Source organism: Pipra filicauda, unplaced genomic scaffold (assembly GCF_003945595.2).
Source record: "Pipra filicauda isolate LSUMZ 115617 unplaced genomic scaffold, ASM394559v2 scaffold668_size373222_pilon, whole genome shotgun sequence".
In the NCBI taxonomy this organism is placed as follows: Eukaryota; Metazoa; Chordata; class Aves; order Passeriformes; family Pipridae; genus Pipra; species Pipra filicauda.
In genome coordinates, this window is record NW_024104829.1 from 295,003 (window position 1) to 314,847 (window position 19,845).

At 41.2% G+C, this 19,845-nt stretch overlaps 1 protein-coding gene across 1 annotated transcript in view; it reads right to left on the reverse strand.

Moving 5' to 3' along the window:
• The window catches only part of DSCAM (DS cell adhesion molecule), a 183,049-nt gene extending 177,285 nt beyond the window's left edge, over positions 1-5,764 (reverse strand). Inside the window, exons 1-2 of the mRNA XM_039388586.1 lie at positions 5,683-5,764; positions 329-607 (exon numbers count right to left, since the gene is read on the reverse strand). Of these exons, the coding sequence (XP_039244520.1) occupies positions 329-554 (226 nt within the window). The 5' untranslated portion in view covers positions 555-607; positions 5,683-5,764. The remainder of the gene's footprint in view (positions 1-328; positions 608-5,682) is intronic.
• Positions 5,765-19,845: the final 14,081 nt, after the last annotated feature.

The window sequence follows — 19,845 nt, forward strand, 5'->3', positions numbered from 1 at the left end:
CCAAAACCCGAGGGACGAAAGCGGTTCAGTCACACCTCTGTAATTCCTTAAAATTTAAACTGCTGGCATAATCCAAGGCTAAGACTGGATTCAGCCATGCCCAGATTCCTGCCTGAAGGAGTTTAGAAAGCGAGGGAGCCCTTTCTGCACCTCATGACTCAACAGCAGTTGACAAATTAATAATAAATAAATAAATTTATTTAATTATTAAATTTAATTGATTAATTAAATTAATTAATTAAAATTAATTTATTCGATTAATTAATTAGACATTAATAAATTGTGTCTAAGCTTTTTCCACTCCCCTCCACCCCCCAGCCACACTCACGTTTGACGTAGAGCCTCCCAACCATCTCGGCGGTGCCGTAGTTGTTCCACACCTCGCAGACGTAGCTCCCGGAGTCCGAGGGCCGCGTGTTCTCGATGAGCAGACCCGTCACCGTCTGCCTGAACCTGCTGTCGGGCTCCCAGGGGACGTTGTCCTTCAGCCAGCGGTACTTTGGTGCGGGGTGCCCTGATGCTTTGCAGGGCAGCTCCACTCGCTGTCCTGCCATGGCTTTGCGGTGGTCAAACCCATCTAGAATAGATGGAGCTGAATTCGCTGGATCTGGAAGGGAAAGCAGCAGGTTTTTTTTCAACGGGATCGTTAAAATTAATCCGCTGAGAAATGTGTACCAGAGGGTGGTTGAGTGCTGGAACAGGCTCACAGCCCCAAGCCTGAGAGAGCTCAAGAAGCACTTGGATGACACTCTCAGGCACACGCTGTGACCGTGGTGTACAGGGCCAGGAGCTGGACTCGATGATCCATGTGGGTCCCTTCCAACTCAGCATATTCTGAGATTTTTTTTCTCCTGCAGTTTTTGACTCACCAGCTCAGTGTTTTGGGTACTACAGTTTGCCCCTCTGACCCAGCCATCAGTCTGTAACAGCTCAGTAGTGGTGGCTGGGATCCAGCAGCACATGCTGCTAAAGCAACTCGGGACTACTTGGAAATCCTCTCACTGGATATTTTCCAGGTGGCAAACATTTCACTGGTCATCCTTTCTGTTCCATATCAGAGCCAGAAATGTGTTGCTTTAACAATTATTGCTACTTCTAGGCTGAAGCCAGCACATTGTCCCTTCTCGGCGGTCTGAAGGCTTTGAATTTAAGGATTAATTTATTCCCTTGTCAGGAGAGAAATGGGCAAAGGCACAGGAATTTCTGTCTGCAGTCTGACAGACAAGTATTTTCTTCTTCTCTGGAACAAGAACTTAAGGTGACAAGAACAGCTTAATCCTGCAACTTTCTGTGCTTAACTTGCTGACAAAAGCAGCTCTCAGACAAACACGCTCGTGAAGCACCTGGGATATATTTATGTATCTCACAGATGTCTGGCAGGATTGCCTTCACCAGAGGTGCACGTACCCCACCAGAAATACTACTCTGTTTGGGACTTTGTGGTTTTTTTTTTAAGTTCAAAAACTTTTGGAGGCTGAAATTGTCATGATTTATAGTTTTGTGCAACGGGCTGGAAGCCCCTCCTGGAGCTATTGCAACATAAATACTGAACAATAAATCAACAAATATTCATCAAAATGTTTTCTCATCACACACCCCCACTTTGCTAAGATTTCTGACTCACAGAGAAACTTCACTTGATGATCAGCTCCTATCTGACACACTGATCTCTTTTTGGGTGTATCTACATCATAGTTGCCTGAGTGTAAGTGTGACTGCAACCATTTTGACATTTTCAAGTGGTCCTTAACAAACTCAGGTACTGCTCACAGGGCAGCTGCATCAGGTTCCTCTTAGGAGCTGGAGAGATTAAAGGAGTAGTTCATGCTTAATTCAAGATACTCCAGCAATAGCATAATCAGCACCTGAGCTAGTTAGTTTAAAAGTAGCCTAGATATATCTCCATGAATATCTCACCATGATATAACTCCATGATATATCTCCATGAACTGCAGCCACACCTGGGAGGTGAGAGCAAATAGCTCAATGCACTATGGGAGTTGCACTATCAATCCAGAAACCAAAATCATGATGTTAAGATAATAGAATAAATAAATTTATTTTGTGAATATCTGGATAAAAACCCCTAAATGCCAAGTTCAGTGAAAGGTGACAGAAGAGGTTCCTCTGCTCTCCATGTGCCACTGAAGGCAGAAGCACATCCAGTTGACATCAATGTCCTGTCTGTCTCATTAGAAATGCGTCAGCCAGTAGTTAAACAAATGATTTTGCACACATCAGTGGCCTCAGGGCCCACATTTGGCAACAGGATGTGTTATATTTTTGAGCTTGCCATGCTGTTTGTGTCTGGCTTGGTGGCAGCACAATCTGCCAGGACGCTACTGGGAAGGCCAAAGTCAATTTGATTAATTGATTACCCAGCTCCTTCCTCGACTCCTGGGCCATCAGGCAGCTCTGCCTCCAGGGCAGAGATTCCTCCGTGCAGCCTGAGGAATTAACTGAGTAAAACCACGAGCAGGAAAGAAATTACAGCTCTGGCTCTTAGGAAGGTGAAATCAATTTCTTCCGTTGAAAGTAATAATTAAATAATAAAAGAGTGGGACTGGCTTTTAAAGGCATTGTCTGTGCATTCCCACTCATACAGAATCCTCTATCCCAGGTTCACTTTATGTGACTTTGTCCCTTCTCAAACTGAGCCTTGGTAGCAGAAGGTCAGCTTAGAGTCCCACCTGCAGAACAGCTAAATTTGGATTTGCCTGAATACTTCAGAAGTCTTGATCCTCTTCTTACAGAGGAGGTATTTAAGATATATTCAGGGATACACAAAATATGATTCCAGGGACCTGCTTTCTTGCACCCTGTACTTCTGTATTTAGATGGGCAGTAAAAACATCTCTTTGGGTTGTCCCTGGAACAAACTTATTTAGAGCTCCTACACGTGATATATTCCAGTTAAGAAAAAAAAAAAGCCACAAAAGAAATCCCAGGATTCATTTACAATCACCTGCAATGAGGCAAAAAGCAAAATAAGATAACCCAGTTATGATATGTGGTATTGACTTTTGAATTACTATTTTACTATGCTTTAACAGTAAGCTGCAAAGGACTTCTAGCAAGGACAGTGGTGAAAAACTAAGGCAAAATACTATTCTAAAATATTCTACTTTGGATCTTCTTTAAAGGACAGAGGAAGAAACTCATCACGCTTCCAAAAATCATAATGATTTTTCAGAGTGTGAAGGTTAAAAAGCAGTAAAGAATCTGGGAGCTGGGATTCATGGCAGGATAAAATTGTTAGTGGAAAAGTACACTATAATGGGTATTAGAAGAATATTCTGTTGCATGTTAATAGCCTTGTTTTTAATTTTACTTAGAAAGTCCATGTGATTTCTAGATGTTCTTACATTAGATTTGCTTTGGTCATAGCCACACTAATTATTCCCATGTGTATTTGCTATTATCTCTACATTACTTTTCTCACTCTTTAAATCGATAAGCTTAACTTTTATTAAACACGTGTCCAAGAGACTATGATCAATATCCACCACAAACTGTTTTATCCCCCAAAAAGTGAGGAACACATATGAATGTAAAAGGCAGGCATGCAAGTACACCTTTCACAACAATGTTCATGGATTCTGTGATCTCAGTTCCTAAAGGAAATATAAATTCCAGTAAAGAAAAATGAAAACCTGTTCGAGAAATATTAAGAGGCAAACTCTGCCCATAATTGCTGCTCTTGTTCAGTAGATTAACAGGACTGGAAATGAGAGCCCATTCTAGCTCTGATTGAGAATAATTAATCTCATTTAATTAAAAAAGCCAGCTATTGCACACAGGTCAAATTTGCTATTTTGATTTGGTCCGTGGAGGAGAATAGAAAAGGCAACTCCACACAGAGCACATCTTTTAGGGTGTTAGTCCTGAATTGCAAACAAGACAGAGCTTTCATTTTCCCCTTTTGTTCAGTGAAATAACTAGAATTTTTCCTGTGGTAACCAAGATACAACAAGCCTGATTTTATTTATGTTACCACTGGCTCATCCTTAGCATGATATCATTCGGAAGCAGACCATATTATGGAGCCAGCCAGAAAGATAGAACCCTGCCTACCCTTATAAGACCAAAGCAGGCAGATTATTGTGCAGGAAAACTACTTCTTCATCTGGCTGGGAAAAGCAGGAAGGGAAGAAACTCCTGGATCTGACTGGTAAGTGATTCTAACCTGATCAATCACACCATTTTTTTTTCATTAGTATATTTAAGTACTGGACCTGTGTGTTCAGAGGACTCCAAAATGCTTCAACAATGACCATTTTGGAGGAGGGCAGGAAGTATGTTACTAATGCAAAACCTTGTATTCACCTCTGCCTCCCTTAGGGCTCCCAACAGAGGGGTGGAAAGTTGAGACTAATCACTAGAGTTTTATTCTGACAAAAAGACCAAAAGAGGACAGGAGAGGGTCAAAAGGAGAATGACCCCAGTGACTGTCAGGTTGGGAAGGTCACTGCACCCTGATGGATCTTCAGGGAAACTCAGTAACAGTGAAAAGGAGAAAAAGCTCTGTGGGGCTTTCAGAGGGATGGTGGGCATGTCTTCTGTAAGGCAAGGATACAGGGAGAGAGAAGAGTCTGGGATGTAGCCTTAGTGAGCTCTGTGGATGTGGGAAAACAACTCTGGATTTGCTCACGTGCAAACACAGGGAAATGTGGGAGAGGAAGGGGGGGATGGAGAAGTGCTTCATCCAGAGGTGTTTGAGACCAACTTCCAGACTCAGACCTGGGGTCATCTCTGGTACCTTCTCTCAATTAGACAAAATGGGGAGAAGCTGGAACTGGAGCAGTGCTGTACTGACACTCCAAAATGTTTGGTGGGTGTGTGGGGAACCAAACAGTCCATCACACAAAACAATCAGGAGATGATTTACAATTTCAAGGAAAAGTTAAAATACCCCAAGTACCTTCTCATTTTCCCACCTGGTGCACAAAGCCATTGCCTCAGGACTCTCAGCCCTGAGCATGGGCAGCCACCAGCCCACCCTCCTGCCTGCCTGCAGCAACCTGGGTGGACTGGCATGGGCCATACACTCCTTCTGGCTGGAGATCCCTCCTGGAAGCAGGGGAACACACTGTTTTCCCCAGGGTAGGAGTGTGATGGATGAAAAAGAAGGCTGAAATGCACCTCTCCTAACCTGAGACTCCCACAGTGGAAGTATCTACAGCTGAGCCAAATGAAGGTCCTGACCTCCTGCTATGGTTAACAGAGGGAAATAGGAACTGTGAGGCAACTCATCTCACCCCAAAGTGGGCAGCTGAAGTAGATCAGGTCACTACCCCTGAAAGTCTTCCTTTTCCTTGATTCTTCTTAACAGGGAAATCAAGGTGATTAGATACTTTCCCTGAACAAGCCTACTTTTGATGGGATGAATCCCATCCACAGTCTTTTCATAAATTACTCTAAACCTGCTAAAAATCACCACACTGTCCAGTGCACCCTACAGGCTCTCTGGATACATCTAACAGGAGGTGAAAAACAGAAAGAAAGGATTTTAAAGTGGGACATTTTATTTTTCCAGGTGCAGCAGCTCACAGCTCACCACTTCTATTTGACAGAGAAAGTGGATTTTAGTGCATAAAGGCACAGGAACTGGCCCTGCCAGCTGAGCACACCGGAGACAGGCACACACAGCACTTCATTTAGCATGATACAGAAAAGAATCACCTGATACAAAAAGTCTTGCACTGTTGCTTTGTCGTGTTTCTCCAGTGTATCTGTGCCTTGTGATACATCGGTAGTTGTACAGCCCGTCTTCATTCTGTACGTCTAAAATATACAAGGCTCCCGTGGATGTGATGAGAAATCTAGGTCCTGGAAGACATGAAAATGGGCAGTGGTTAAAATATCTGCTGCACTGGAGGGTGGATGACACAGGCTGGAGGGTCACAAAGATTTTTTTTGGCCAGTCTTGAAGCTGCCAATTATAAGCTTAATAAGTACTCATTGCAAATGCATATAAAGGTATTAATTTGCACTTCATGTGCAGAAAGGTAGGAATCTGTAAGGAAAAGGTGAGGAGTGAAAGAAAGAAATGTGCCATGGTCTATGTCACAATTGAAGAATAATGTAAGAGGTATCTGAAGTAAAATACAGTGTAAAGAACCAATGGATTGATTTCAATTTAATTCAGTATTGCAGAATGACGTGACGGCAATTCAGCAGCAGAGCTGCAGGTCTTAGAAAGACAGTGAGGTTGTGCACGTGTGATACCTGCAAGCATTCCCACCCCACCCTGCCCATGTTCCTGTGGGTTCATGTATTCCAGGGCTCAGCAGGACGAGCTGAGCTCCCTCTGCACCTCAGGAACTCCATGGCTGAGCCACCAGCAGACGATGAGTTAATACATAATAATATGATAATATTGTAGTCTATGATCAGAGAAGCAGGCAGACAGACAGCATCTAAAAGGAGGGCTTAAATAAAAAGCACAGGATGTGTCATTTAAAATCCAAAGCTTTTTTTTTTTTTTTTTTAGTTTGACGCAGAAAAGTTTGTTTCAGGAAGAAAATTAAGCCCAGCAAAGTGACTGCCCCCTAAAACTGAACAAGACTGAAATGTTTCGTGGTCAGCATTTCTCCCAGCGTTCACTCAAACCGAAAGTAATACAGTTTAAATTTTCTTCAAATACATTTTTTTTTTTATGGTCACATGTGCAGTTTGGATCATGTGACACCTGCAGAAGTGCCTCTGTTGTGTTATAAATACCCACTCTAAAAGCAAGGACACAAAACCCCCTGAAATCTACACTGTACATGTTTGCTCTGAAGCTTTTCCCATAATGCAGTAAATGGAAGTAATGTGTCTGGAATGCATTGCAAACCTGAGCCTCACCTGTTTAATCTTTCCACTTTAAAAATATTGTAGACTAAGCTGTATGTGCTTTTCTAAAACTCTTACATCGGAGAAAAGATTAATATATTTTCTTTTCTTTACATCTTCTATTTTTTCTCTAGTAGCTGGTAGGTCTCACAATATAAATACCTCTACCCATGTATTATAAAATACACCTGGCTTCAGAATTAGGAGAAAGAGTACACAAAGATGAAACCCATTATGAACTAATACTCAGTAATATGCAGTAAGAAATAATTCCTTTTCTTCAGAGCTCTATTTGAGCAATGACTTTTTAATAATTAAATGTAGTCAGGATGCTTGCTCCCAAATGCATCAGTGGGAAAGCAATCCAACAGAGAGAAGACAGAAAGTAAATGGTATCATTACAGAGGGCAATCTCCTTTAAACCATAATATAAAAGAAATGGGGAATAAAATTAACAACCTTTTAATGTCACATGAGAGGACTGACCCCTAGAGCAGAAAATATTGAATAAAGCAACATCAGCCCACCCCTCCCATCCTTGCATGCATATTGAATTATTAAATAACCACACCAGGGTTAAATAACTGGTGAGGTTGTTTAGTCTGGAGAAAAAGGAGGCTCAGGGGGGACCTTATTCCTCTCTGCAACTCCCTGACAGGAGGGGGGAGCCAGGGGGGGTTTCCTGGCTCTTCACCCAGGTAACAAGTGACAGGACAAGAAAAAAAGGCCTAAAAATGTGCCAGGGGAGGGTCAGGTCAGACATCAGGAGGAATTTCTTGCTGGAAAGGGTGGTCAGGCCTTGGCAGGGGCTGCCCAGGGAGGTTTGGAGTGCCCATCCCTGGAGGTGTCCAAGGAAGGCCTGGCCATGGCACTCAGTGCTCTGGGCTGGGGGACAAGGTGGGGATGGAACACAGGGTGGACTTGATGATCTGGGAGGTCTTTTCCAACCTCAATGACCCAGTGAAAATAAATCACCATAATGGAGGAATAGAAGGTGTTGAGGTACTTGCCCAGTGATAAAGGAAAAGAGTTGGGCAAGGAAACATGAAGGAGAAGGGAGAACAGGATGGCAAGAGCAATCTCCTCACCTCAATATTCCAGCCTAGGTGGATTTACAGATTTACAGACTAGGGAGGTTTCTTCTTATACAGAAGCCACATTGAATTCACATGCCTGTGAAAATTTAATTGCTTGCACACAGAAGGCTTGTGAAAAATGCACTGTAGAGTGTAGTAGGAAAAGCACCTGAATAAATCCTATCTCCATTCCACAGCCAGATGTCTGAAACACGGCACTGAAAAGCTTACATTAAAAAAACAAAGCTATCTTACATCTATTATTTTAATAGTTAGCTGCAATGTTTGGATGAAATGATACAGACAGTTAGTAGTGATAAGTTAAACCAATACAATATAATGTAACTCCTAGATATAATGCAGTGTCCTATTCTGTTTCTTTCCTTTCACAAATATACTCAGTTACTCAGAACCTTGTTTACATTGCTCATAAACACTTGTGCCACCCTCTCTTCTCATCACATGGTGATACTGAACATCTGTACCCCTTAACAAGGTTTGTCTTTACCTTTAACTTTAAGTTAGAAGGATATTTAGGATTTTGGTGTGAAAACCACGAGCTGTTTGACTTTGGTGTCACAAGCAGCTTCTGCACTCCTGAAATATTCATAAAGCAAACCCACCTTTGCCAAGGAATATGTTATAAGAACCACAGGTAATTGAAGCACAGTTGTCTCCCTTCTGCTCCGTGGGCAGCATAAAATGACAGCTTCAGGAGATGGGAATCACATTTAAGGGCTTTACTTGGGGGATGCAGCAAAGGCAATCTCTTCTCGCTGTTGTTTCCAGCTGTGTGAGCATTAACCAGCTCTGCATTTCAGACAGCACAGACGTGAGCTTGCCCACAGCAATGCCACTCTGCTGGCAGGGCTGCCAGGCTGCTGTGTGTGCCATGCAGACGTGTCCTCTGCAGCCCAATCCACACTTAAATCAGATTTTTCCAGCTGGGCTGTAACCCCCTCACCAAACTGTGCCGGGGTGGGTGCCGGCAGAGAGGCTGCTCTCACATCACAGGACCAGGAACACATAAAAAGGTGTTAATGGGGTGGTTGTGACTGTTTTGGTCCCTCCAGTAAATCTGCACATGCTGTGCATTTGTGTCAAGTGAGTGGAACCCAAACAGCTGAGAGGCAGAAATGTGCTCCCTGTACAAAGGCTTCCAGGAGTTTCTTTTTCTGGGGTCCATTTTCACCTTTGCTAAATATACATAATTCCATTTCTGCAAAGAGTCTCGCTGTTGGAGACTTCTAGTACACACAAGTTTGAGATCACACAGATGTGGCCAAAGCTTAAAAATAAATTCCTTTCTCTAAGGTTTTCTAAAGCTCTCTCTATTTTCAGATCCTCTGCACAGTTTTGAGAGGTGGTCTATACAGGTCACCATTAATAATTAAATCTGTCTCTCTTCTCAGGATAAGAATGAAATAACTGTCATAAATTAAGTTAGAAGATCAAATTCAGAGCTCCCCTTAAAACTGTTGAAAGCTCACTTTTGTCAGTATTTTTAACTTGTACATATTATTGCTGCTAATATTTGCTCTGGAGTCACAGCTGGGGTGTGGATTGTGGATGTGGATGAGGATGTGGAGTGGCTACTGTCATATTCATCAGTGGCTGATGAATATATGTAGATTTGTGGGCTATTTCCAGATCCCATTGTACTGATTTTTATATTTATATTTGCAAGTGAAGCCTTCCCTCTCAGCCCTGGAAGCGGGTTTCCTCAGATGCAATGCTGGGTCTGTGAGAGTGGGCACACTTATTAAAAGCCTGCCACTTAATAAAAGAGGTTTTTGAAAGCTGTGCAGAGCCAAGAAATTGTTCTGTGTTATCTTGCTGTATTTTCTAGAGAAGTTATGAACATACTTGAGCTATCTAACACTGCTTAGATCATCTTCCTCCTGGAAATTACTCAGGCAATAGTATAATAAAACCTTCACTTAAAGCATTATCTAGAGATTTTTTGCCTCACCCTCTTTAAAGATAACTGAAAGTAAATAGTTATTGTCACATATCAGATGTTATCCCACATTTCTCCCCATCAGACATTGTGTATAATTGCAGGGCTAAAGCTTTGCCTTTTCCTCTCTTCTCCTTAATATATTTTGCATACTTATGTAATGCTTTAATAACCAACCCCTCCTTCTGCTGAGACAGAAAAGATGACAGGGAAATAAAAGGGGAAGTGCCTGTAATTTCTGTCAGCTCCTAAACGGGGAGCATTTTCATTAAAGCAGACAGGCTGTCAGCTGTGACAAAGCCCAAGTGCTGAGTGTTCTGCCTTCTGTACTTCAAAAAGTGTTTGGAAATGCAGCAGGATGGGGATCGACAGCCTCTCATTGCCCTGTTGATCCTTTTTCTTCTTAATTTAATCGCTCGCGCTTTGCTGTAACAAAGCCCAATTTTTTTTGGCTCATCTACTTAACATGCCAAATAAAGATTTTTTTTTTTTTTTTTTTTTAATGAAACATCCTTTCAGATAAACTGAAGCTTTTTGTTTGTTTGGCTGTTAGCAGGCTTCAAGACAGGAAGACAGAGAAGCCTCCTTCACAGCAATTAAAAAGAACACTGTCAAAATATAGCTCATAATTCCCATTTATTATTCCTCCTTGGTACTGTTTGTATTAATGCCTTGAAAACTTGATTATAATAATTTCGGCATCTGATTTTCAGAGACATTGAAATCCTTTTTGCTTTCAGTGCTTGGGGTCTTTGAAAACCTGGTCCAATACCTGGAATATGTGTCTCATTCAAAGAGTTCAAAGGCTGCCATGAACCCTCAGTACCTTTTGCCCTGGTGGTGCAGGCAAGCATAGAAATATATTACTACTTAAAATAGCATTAAACTTAGCTAAAAATAGTATTTAAACCCAAGGTCAAGTTGGATTGGGCATTGAGCAACCTGGTCTAGTGGAAGGTGTCCCTGCTCTGGCAGGGGGTTGTAAGTAGATGGTCTGTAAAGTCCCTTCCAACCCAAACCATTCTGTGATTCTGTGAACATTTAAATGTCTTACAGAGAAGCTCACTGAGATCCATGGATAGATGTACACAAGTTAGTGAAAAAAACCAGGGAATGGAACCCATAACTCTTTCTTCAGCATCCCATCTGTCACCAGCACGTAACTGCCTCACTGTGAGACCAGAAACAAATTATAAAGATCCACGGACTAGAAAGGCCATTAGAGTCATTTATTCTCACCTTTCATTCTCCCCCCATTAACTTCTGCACCAAGTCCATATCTGGAAGTTACTCTATAGGTTTTTTAAAAAGACATTAGTCATGATTAAAGATTTCTTGTAAGCAGAGAGCCTGTGATACCCCCGGGTAAATTATTCCAATGGTTAATTATTCTCACTTTTGAAAGTTGGTGCATTGTTTGGGTCCATCTGCCTTTGCCCCAGTTATTGGATCTTACTGTGCCTTCACTAAAGATTTCCTCTGCAGTCAGAAATCTTCTGCCCATTTAAGTACTTACAGAACATGAGGAAATTACCTCTTGTACCATCCTTCTCCTTAATTAGTTATACAGATTGAACTTCCTAAATCATTTCCTGTGAATTATTCATATCTTGAAATATTCCTGTAGTTTTTTTTTGCTCAACACCTTAACAACTTTTTGAAGTTAGTTTTCAAGTTTGAATCATGCCCATAAGTTCAGTTAATGATTCTGGTTGTAGTGAATGTAAAATGTCACCACTCTCCTCTATACAAATTTTTCTTCAACTTACCCATTCAGGAAATAAGGTCCTCTTATCAGGGCTAACTTGCTTCAGTTATTCATTGAATTGTGGTCTCCTTTTCAGAATCATGGACTCAGAGAATAGATTTCCTCCATTCTGTATCATATTCATATCAGTTGTTTGGAAAATCCATGTTCCAATCCACGATCCCATCTCCCTACACAGCTCACCAGCCCGCAACATCATTTGACAATGTTTTAACAGTTTGCATGTTTTATCAGTAACTTTCTTCAACAAAATCTCACTCACTAATTGGAACTTAAAATTCATGTCTTCATCTGAGATATTAGCAAACCACTTGACCTGAAGATACATAGTAAGATCCTGAAGAGATGGGTCTTATTGTCCTGAACAAAACAAACAGGGAAGAGGTGGAGGAAACTGGATCATGTCTGGGCTTAACCAACCCCAGCTAAGGGCCCCAAATCCCATGACATTTTTGACACACACCCCTCCTTTAACTATCTGCTGACTAGTGCCCTAAACAACCTAGGACTTCATTACACTTGAGCTGCATTAGCAAATCGTTCCTCTCAGTAGAAGAGGTCACATTAACAATTACGAAATTGCTCTTATGTAAGGTTTTTAATGCTTTCCATTAGACTGTATAATATCAGAGATTAAAATAAAATTTTACAGGTCTGACTAATAAGTTAAAATAATTCTGTTTAGGTTTCCTATGTGAAATTGTTCTCATGTATAATTCATAAGAAAATGTGAACACTTTCCTGTCGAATTAGTGCATAATATTCGTGTATGAAAACGAGAATATTTTAAAACCTTGATGTTAATTATTCTTTAATCAGGCCCTTTTCCCCCAGCATGCTGGTAGTCTTTAAATAGGGGGTAACGTTATCCTCAGGATGGTTTTAAAAAATCATATTCGATTTTTACTTTGTTGGAAACACATCTAAAGGCATTATGTTATTGCAGCCTAAATTGGGTTGATCGAAATTAAGAGAACAGATGGCTGATCTAATCGTGTGCCAAATGATAATATAGAACAAATAAACTCTTATTGGCAGCACTTGTCACCTCCACCGGAAAGAACAGCTTCTGCTCAGCAAGTTTCTAGTGTGACCTGTGCAGAAAAGGGGAGAGACCTCCCCAGAGAGCCCAAGCAGGGTAACCTATAACTCAGTTTTACAGCAACAGCATCACTCTCAAAGCAAAACAATCTGCTGCTCTGGGCACGGAAAATGTGCTGGAAAAACTGTGCCCTGAAGTCACAGTCCTGTGAATGCTTTTGCTACACAGCCCAGAGATTAGAGGAGGAAGGACAAGCACGTGGGGAAAGAGGGAGGAAAGGATTTCGCTTTTCTAAGCGTCACTCGATGTACCCCACCTACGTGAGACACCTGGGGTGTTGCTCACAGGAGGTGCTGCAGATGGACAAAACACGACCATGCTCCTCCAAGCAGCACAGCTTCCCCCCCATGGGATGTAGCCAAGCTCACAGGCCCTGCCAGCACTCCTTACAGAGGATAACACTGATGTTCATTCCACAAAAATCACACCTTTGGAGCACATTGCCCACTGCCCCTCTGCCTGTCTGGGAAGCAACCTGCAGCTCACGTCCAGGAGGAAAGCCACAGCACTGCCCTACAGCCCAAGGGTAATGAACATTCTTAATTACAAGCAAATTATCCCTCCCTTGGGTTACCACCTCCACCCTTCAGACAAACCTCCTGAAGAACCAAATACTTAATATTCATTACATGGTCTTTGTCTCTCCTTGGTCTGGGTTTGGATAACTCGAGCACCATCATGGTGCAATGTTATTCATGAGGATCAAGATCTTAGATCTTCCCATTTTTTCCTGACACAAGGAAAGAAAAAAAAAAAGCATAAAAGCTATAGGAAGTGGTTGTCCAAGACAAAGGAGGCTGCTAACATATTTGATCTGTTATTCCAGATTCCTCAAAGCTCCTAGGGATGTACCTCTATCATGAGCTTGCAAGCCTGAAGTTTCCTTCACTTCTAAAGCCACTGTTTTTCCCTTTTCCTTCTGTCTGTTGTGTGTGTTTTTGGTGTTTTTTTTCCAGAATTAAACTCAAGGTAGAAAAGACTGAAGAGGAAAACAGTTAACACAAAATTGCTATCATTTTGGCACCTTTATCTCTGAGGAATATTAGGGAACAGCAATGTCTTTCTGCATCTTTCCAGAGAAAATGGATTTAAAGAAATTTGGCTACTGTGGGGTTTACTTCTCCATTCCCAAATGGCTTACTGTCTCACAACTAGAGATTTTGCCACAGCCATAGTTTTCAGATTTCCACGGATGTTTTGTATGAATTATTACAACAAACCTGCTTATTTCCTGACTACAGAAACTATAGGGTGAATAAAATTGGAAGAGAAAAGGAGGGAGTGAGGAAGGCAGGAAGGGAGGGAGGGGGGGAGGAAAGAAAAGGAAAAAAGTTAAAAGAAAAGGGAAAAAAAAAAGCAAAAATAAAGCAAAACTAATAATAATTTAAAAAATAGAAAGACAAAATGAGGAGGGAGGGAAATGGAGCTGCAGTTTCGTCTGTATAAATTGAGCTATGAGAGATTATCTGCTGAGTCACTCACAGCTTTACCACAGGAACAAGAGCTTTGGCACTCTCTTGGTTTCTCATGGATACAGAAAGAGGCCTGAACACAGTGCTCCAAAATCCAGCCGGTCCTGAACGCTGGTGGTAGCTGCATTCATGGTTTTAGCTGCTTTAAATTCAACTGTAACGTGAGTTCATTTATGTTTCTGTAACCTCAGAACACAGAAAGTCATAGGAGCATTTTGCTATTACATGTGCAGTGTTATCATTTTCTGAATAAGTTTGGATACCAGGATCATGGCCAACCTGAAAACGAGATTGTCAGGCAAATTACACAAATCAGAATATATTTTATTGCCCCCTTCATGTTTCTGAGATGGCAAAAATGTGTTTCATGCCAAGTGTCCACACCAATTCCACTTAGATATGCTGAGTTCAAGCTTTATAAAGGAGGAATAATTTTTATTTTATTTTATTTTTCAAATAAAGCATAACTTGATGCAGGAGCTGCATTTTTGTGTACACAGATCAGGTTATGTCAATTGTCACTATTTTATGATTGGATAGTATAAACATGACCGATCACATAATGTTTATATTTAATTGTTCCCCCTCTTAATCTTCCATGAATTTATTAGGCATGGGCAGCTACAGTTCCCTACCTGCTGTTGTTAGCTGTCAGTCCTCCAGGATATTTAATAAAACTGCCATAATCTTTAATCCCACAGTTTTAGATGATTTGAGTCCTTGCCTACACTGCTGCAGAATCTGCTTTCCTTTTTTCAGCTAGGAAGCAAGTAGATAATATTAAATCACCAGCTAGTTTTAGGGGCTCTGATTAAAGAGGATTCAGCTTTGCCCATGATATATGGAGCTGTCTGGAGGATTAAAATCTTTTCCCTCAAGCTTTTGCTGGTGCATCCCACATAAATAAATAGCCTGGAGCTGACTGGTGGCTTAGCACAAATAAACTTATGCTCTGCTCTTTATATAATCAAGGAACAGAACCCATCCCTCCTTCCATCTGCATGGAAATTTAAACACAAGCTTGTCAGGTAAAAGGAAAACCTCCATCTCCTCTGGCCTGAACAGCAGCTGGTTTATGTCACCATCATCAAACGTGCACCTTAATAGTTTATAGAAGTCATTGTATGCCCAGAATATAAAGTGTTATAGACAGTATGATCAGAATAAATCACAGCCTGGCACACACAGAATTACAAGTGCCACCAGCAGCAGGATTATTTTGACTAACTGCAAATAATCAATATTACTCTACGTTAATTAGAGCAGCTCTGTGGCCCCACATGTTTAACCACATTTATTCTGCAGGTAACTGGGAAGGTAATGAAGCATCTCAACCTGAAGGAACAGTTTTGTGAGGAATTTATAACTGTACCCACTGCCTTTCATGAAAAGATCTATTCAGAGCTTCACAAGACATCTGAGCCTTCAGAATTTTTATTTAAGGCATGTGCAGCAGCAGAGACAAAGCTTCATATGGTACATTCTACTGTAGTATTTTTATCTAATTACTTATTTTGAGAGTGTAAAATCAGGGAGAGCTAAACAGGTTAATTTGGGTTTAAAGCAATGACATGGGAAGGAATTAGCATCTTCCTTGCTCAATTTGTAAAATCAAACCTATATTGTTTGCACAAAAAATATTCAAAATATTCACTGTGGGAGGAAGAAACGCCACTAGGAACTAGAGACAAAATAAATAGTTTCCCCTGGAGACTCTTGGCCAGTCCTCTGGGGAAAGAGTTCAGTGAATAATTTTTAAAAGGAAGAAAAAAGCAACTAATGATGTACATTTCTATCTTTTTGAAGAAGACAGTGGTGTTAAGTCTGTGGAGTTGCTTTTCAACAACTCTTTGAAAACTAAACTATTTTTCACAATTTCCTCTAACCATACCTACTTTTCCTCTACTTTGCCCTCTCTCACACACACCAATTTCCACTCTAACATAACTTTTTGTGGGTTACAAAGTTTTACAATTCTTACAACTTCTCAGTAATCAGAAACACTTTGACCAAGACTTATAATCTTGTGAGTAGATGTGTGGTTATCACGCTGTTTATTTTCTGTTTGCTGTCATCTTTGTCAAAGTAAACTTTTTAACAATAAAAAGGGTTCAGTAAATATCACTTTTCATCATGGACTAAACTCACACTGCGATTTATGCTGGGCATCAATTCAAGATTATGGGGTATTTCAATCCATCTTCATTTCAAAGATCTATGTGAGACAAAACTAAGAGGGATGTGAAGGTCCAGACCAGCTCATAGAGATTACTGTGATTCTGTGCTATTGCTTCCCTTAGACTGGAAGCACATTATAAAGACAACAAACATCATTCCTTTAGAATAAATAGAATTATTTCAGGGTTTTTTTATTGCCTTTTCTGAACTGCTCAGAGAATCATGACTTGGAAGCCTCTCCAGATATCAGGAACATTATGCAAATATGCCCAAATACATTTCTCAGACAATTATCGTCATTGACCTGTTTCTATTTGATTGGGAAGTTGAGGCACATTAAAGCTAATCGATTTGCCTAAAGTTCACTTGTGTGTTTGTGGCAAATTTGGGAATCCTGTATCCCAGTTCTGGGCTTTGAGCACAAAAACATCCTCATTTTATGGGCTGTGCCTGAAGACCTGTCAGATACGATTCAACCTTTTCTGTAGGTGCACAACAAGGACACAGTTTGAACATGGAAAGCTCTGTGTATGAGCTAAATGTTACTCCTGTTCTTGTCTTTCCATGGGTGTTCACCAGAGCTCTGTACCTGTTTTGTTTGTACAAGTGCTCACTTTGTGTGAAGACCTCAGAATAAATTATTTTGAAAATACAGCCTTTGGCCAGATTAAGGTTTGAGCCGAGCTGTGTTAAACATTCCTCTGCTTTTCCCGAGCTTTTCCTGTATTACAGATGTATTTAGCTCTACAAATTATAAAAAGTGCCTATTTTGTTAGCCCTCACAGCTTTGTTTTATGGTTGATTTGCAACATTTATTAAGAAATCAGAGTGACTATAATTTTTTTTTCTTGTATTTTTTAAATGATGAATGTTAAGGAAACAGGTCTTTTAGGAAAAAAATGCTACAAACTCATATTCTAAATATTGGACTTTAGGCTGAAAGTCACACAAAGCATTTTTCCCACTTCTAAAACTTATCTTTCAGGACAAACAGCATCAGTTTAAAAAAAAAAAAAAAAAACACAAAAACAAACAAACGAAAAAAACCCCAAACCAACCAAACAAAATAAATATGTCAAAGCAGATACAGACTGACATTGTGTGAACCCTATGAGCAGTCATCCTCTCTTTCTTTATCTCCACAGGCCATTGAAGAACATGTTGAGTCACAGAGTGACCGTCCTTGTCGGCATCTCATGGCGTAGACACAGATGGCCTTGGCCATGCCAATCATGTTTATACAGGAAGATCTACATAACTGACTTTTCCTGCATTCCCAGATATTCCAAGGAGCGTGAAGTTGCCTGAGCAGGATTGACCTGACAGAAAAGGTTACACAGGTCCAGCACATTCAGATGTGCAGAATGCAAAGTGTGTCCTTTGCACTCACGGTCGGCGCAGGTCTCCTGTCTGAGGGTGCACAGTGTAAGTCAGACACACCCCCAGCCTCCTGCACAACTGTAGGTGTAGAACAACAGCAACTGCATGCAGGGAGTTGCCAGAGGATCAGCAAAAGCAGTGTGGGCCACAGGCTGAGGGAGGTGAGCCTCCCCTCTGCTCCGCTCTGGTGAGACCCCACCCGGAATACTGTGCCCAGTTCTGGTGCCCCCAACGTAAGAAGGACATGGAACTCTTGGAGCAAGTCCAGAGCTAATAAGGGAATTAGAGGACCTCTCCTACAAGGGCTGAGAAAGTTCAGCCTGGAGAAGAGAAGGTTGTGTGGAGACCTCACAGCACCCTCCAGGATCTGAAGGGGCTGCAAGGGAGCTGGAGAGGGACTGTTCGTCAGGAACGGCAGTGACAGGACAAGGGGGAGTGGGCTCACACTGAAAGAAGGGAAACTTAGGTCAGATGTTAGAAATTCCTTACTGTGAGGGTGGTGAGGCACTGGAACTTCTTGTGCCAGAGAAGATGTGGATGCCCCATCCCTGCAAGTGTTCAAGACCAGGTTAGACAGGGCTTGGAGCAACCTGGGCTAGTGGAAGGTGTTCCTGCTCATGGCAGGGGGGTGGGACTGCATTATCTTTAAGGTCCCTTCCAAACCAAACCATGATTTTCTATGATTACCACATGGGGATAAAATACACCTTAAAGGAGAGGAGGATTATGAGACCTGTAAACCATATATGTGTGTCTTATTTAAGCCACCAGACCGTGGCTTCAAAGGGATTTAAAACCCTGTACCAGTGGTCTATTTTTCTTACTTGGGCATGTCAGCTGCCTGAAAAAGAGATGTGACTCTCTGCACACAGTGCTTTAAATGCATAAGGTCTATAAGTACTCTTTTTTTTTTTTGGACAAATTAATCTAAAGTAAGGATGTTCACCCAGTTTGCTTCGATGCACTTCTTTCTCCTGAGAAAACACAATGTAGTTTAGACATTTTATGTGAGCATTCAAAAAATGCTGGTGTCACTTTAGATAAGAACATTTAGAAATAATTATCCCTCTTTTTCAAAACTAGACAGCAAAAACAGTAATGAAGAAAAAGCTCTGAACTAAAACTATTTTTCTTCTGTTTTCCTGATGCTCAACTTTAATTTGGGTATACTCTTTTATGAAGCCAATGGCTTAGGGATGTGAACAGCCATAAATGAATCTTATAAGAAGAAAATTAACGTGGCAAAATCTGACAGCTGTATGGCATTTATTCTAAGCAAATTCTTCACTTGTTCAATCTCTTGAGTAACTGTTATTTGGGTCAACATTATTGCTTTCATAGTTCACAGTCTTTATCTCCTGGGAGAAAGCCAATTTTTCCTCATTCCAATCCTCTTAGGCAGAGCCCCAAGAGTTTGTATCACTGACCTGAGGATTTGAATTCTGCGCCACAACCACGGCTGAGACACAGTATCTCCCTCCCCTGGAGCATTTCCCATTAAAAAGGTGGGACATACACGCAAATCCCTGTAAATTGAGCCTCGTGGACTTTCTGGAGCAAAAGGGAGCATTGTGCAAAGCACAGGGCGGAGAGCACAGAAAGGAGGTGGGAAATAAATAAATAAATAATATCCCATAGATCCAAAAGTCAATATCCTGTGTTTCATTTCTTTTTCTTTCTGACAGTAGCTCTGGCCCGGGAGTCTGGGAAGGGGCAGCTCAATAATAACGATCTGAGGCTGGTCTTCAATAGAGACTCACCAGCTGACAGCTCTTCTGTTCAAATTGACAGGAGCACAGAGACAGGCTTGAATAATTAATTGTGAATGGTTAGATGGGATTTGATTGTGTGGCCAACCTGTTACATTGACTTGCTTTCACCTAATCTTTCAAAATGAGATATTAAAGCTGAAACTCTTCTACACTTTTTTTTTTTTTATTTCCTATTACCTGGTTATCTCTTCCTCTGTGGCAGAGCCTGCAGAAAAAACCCTCCATGAGATGAGAAGGGGCTAAAGGAGAGACCTGATCTCACCTGGGTGGACAGGACTCTCTACTCCAAGCCTTCCTGCT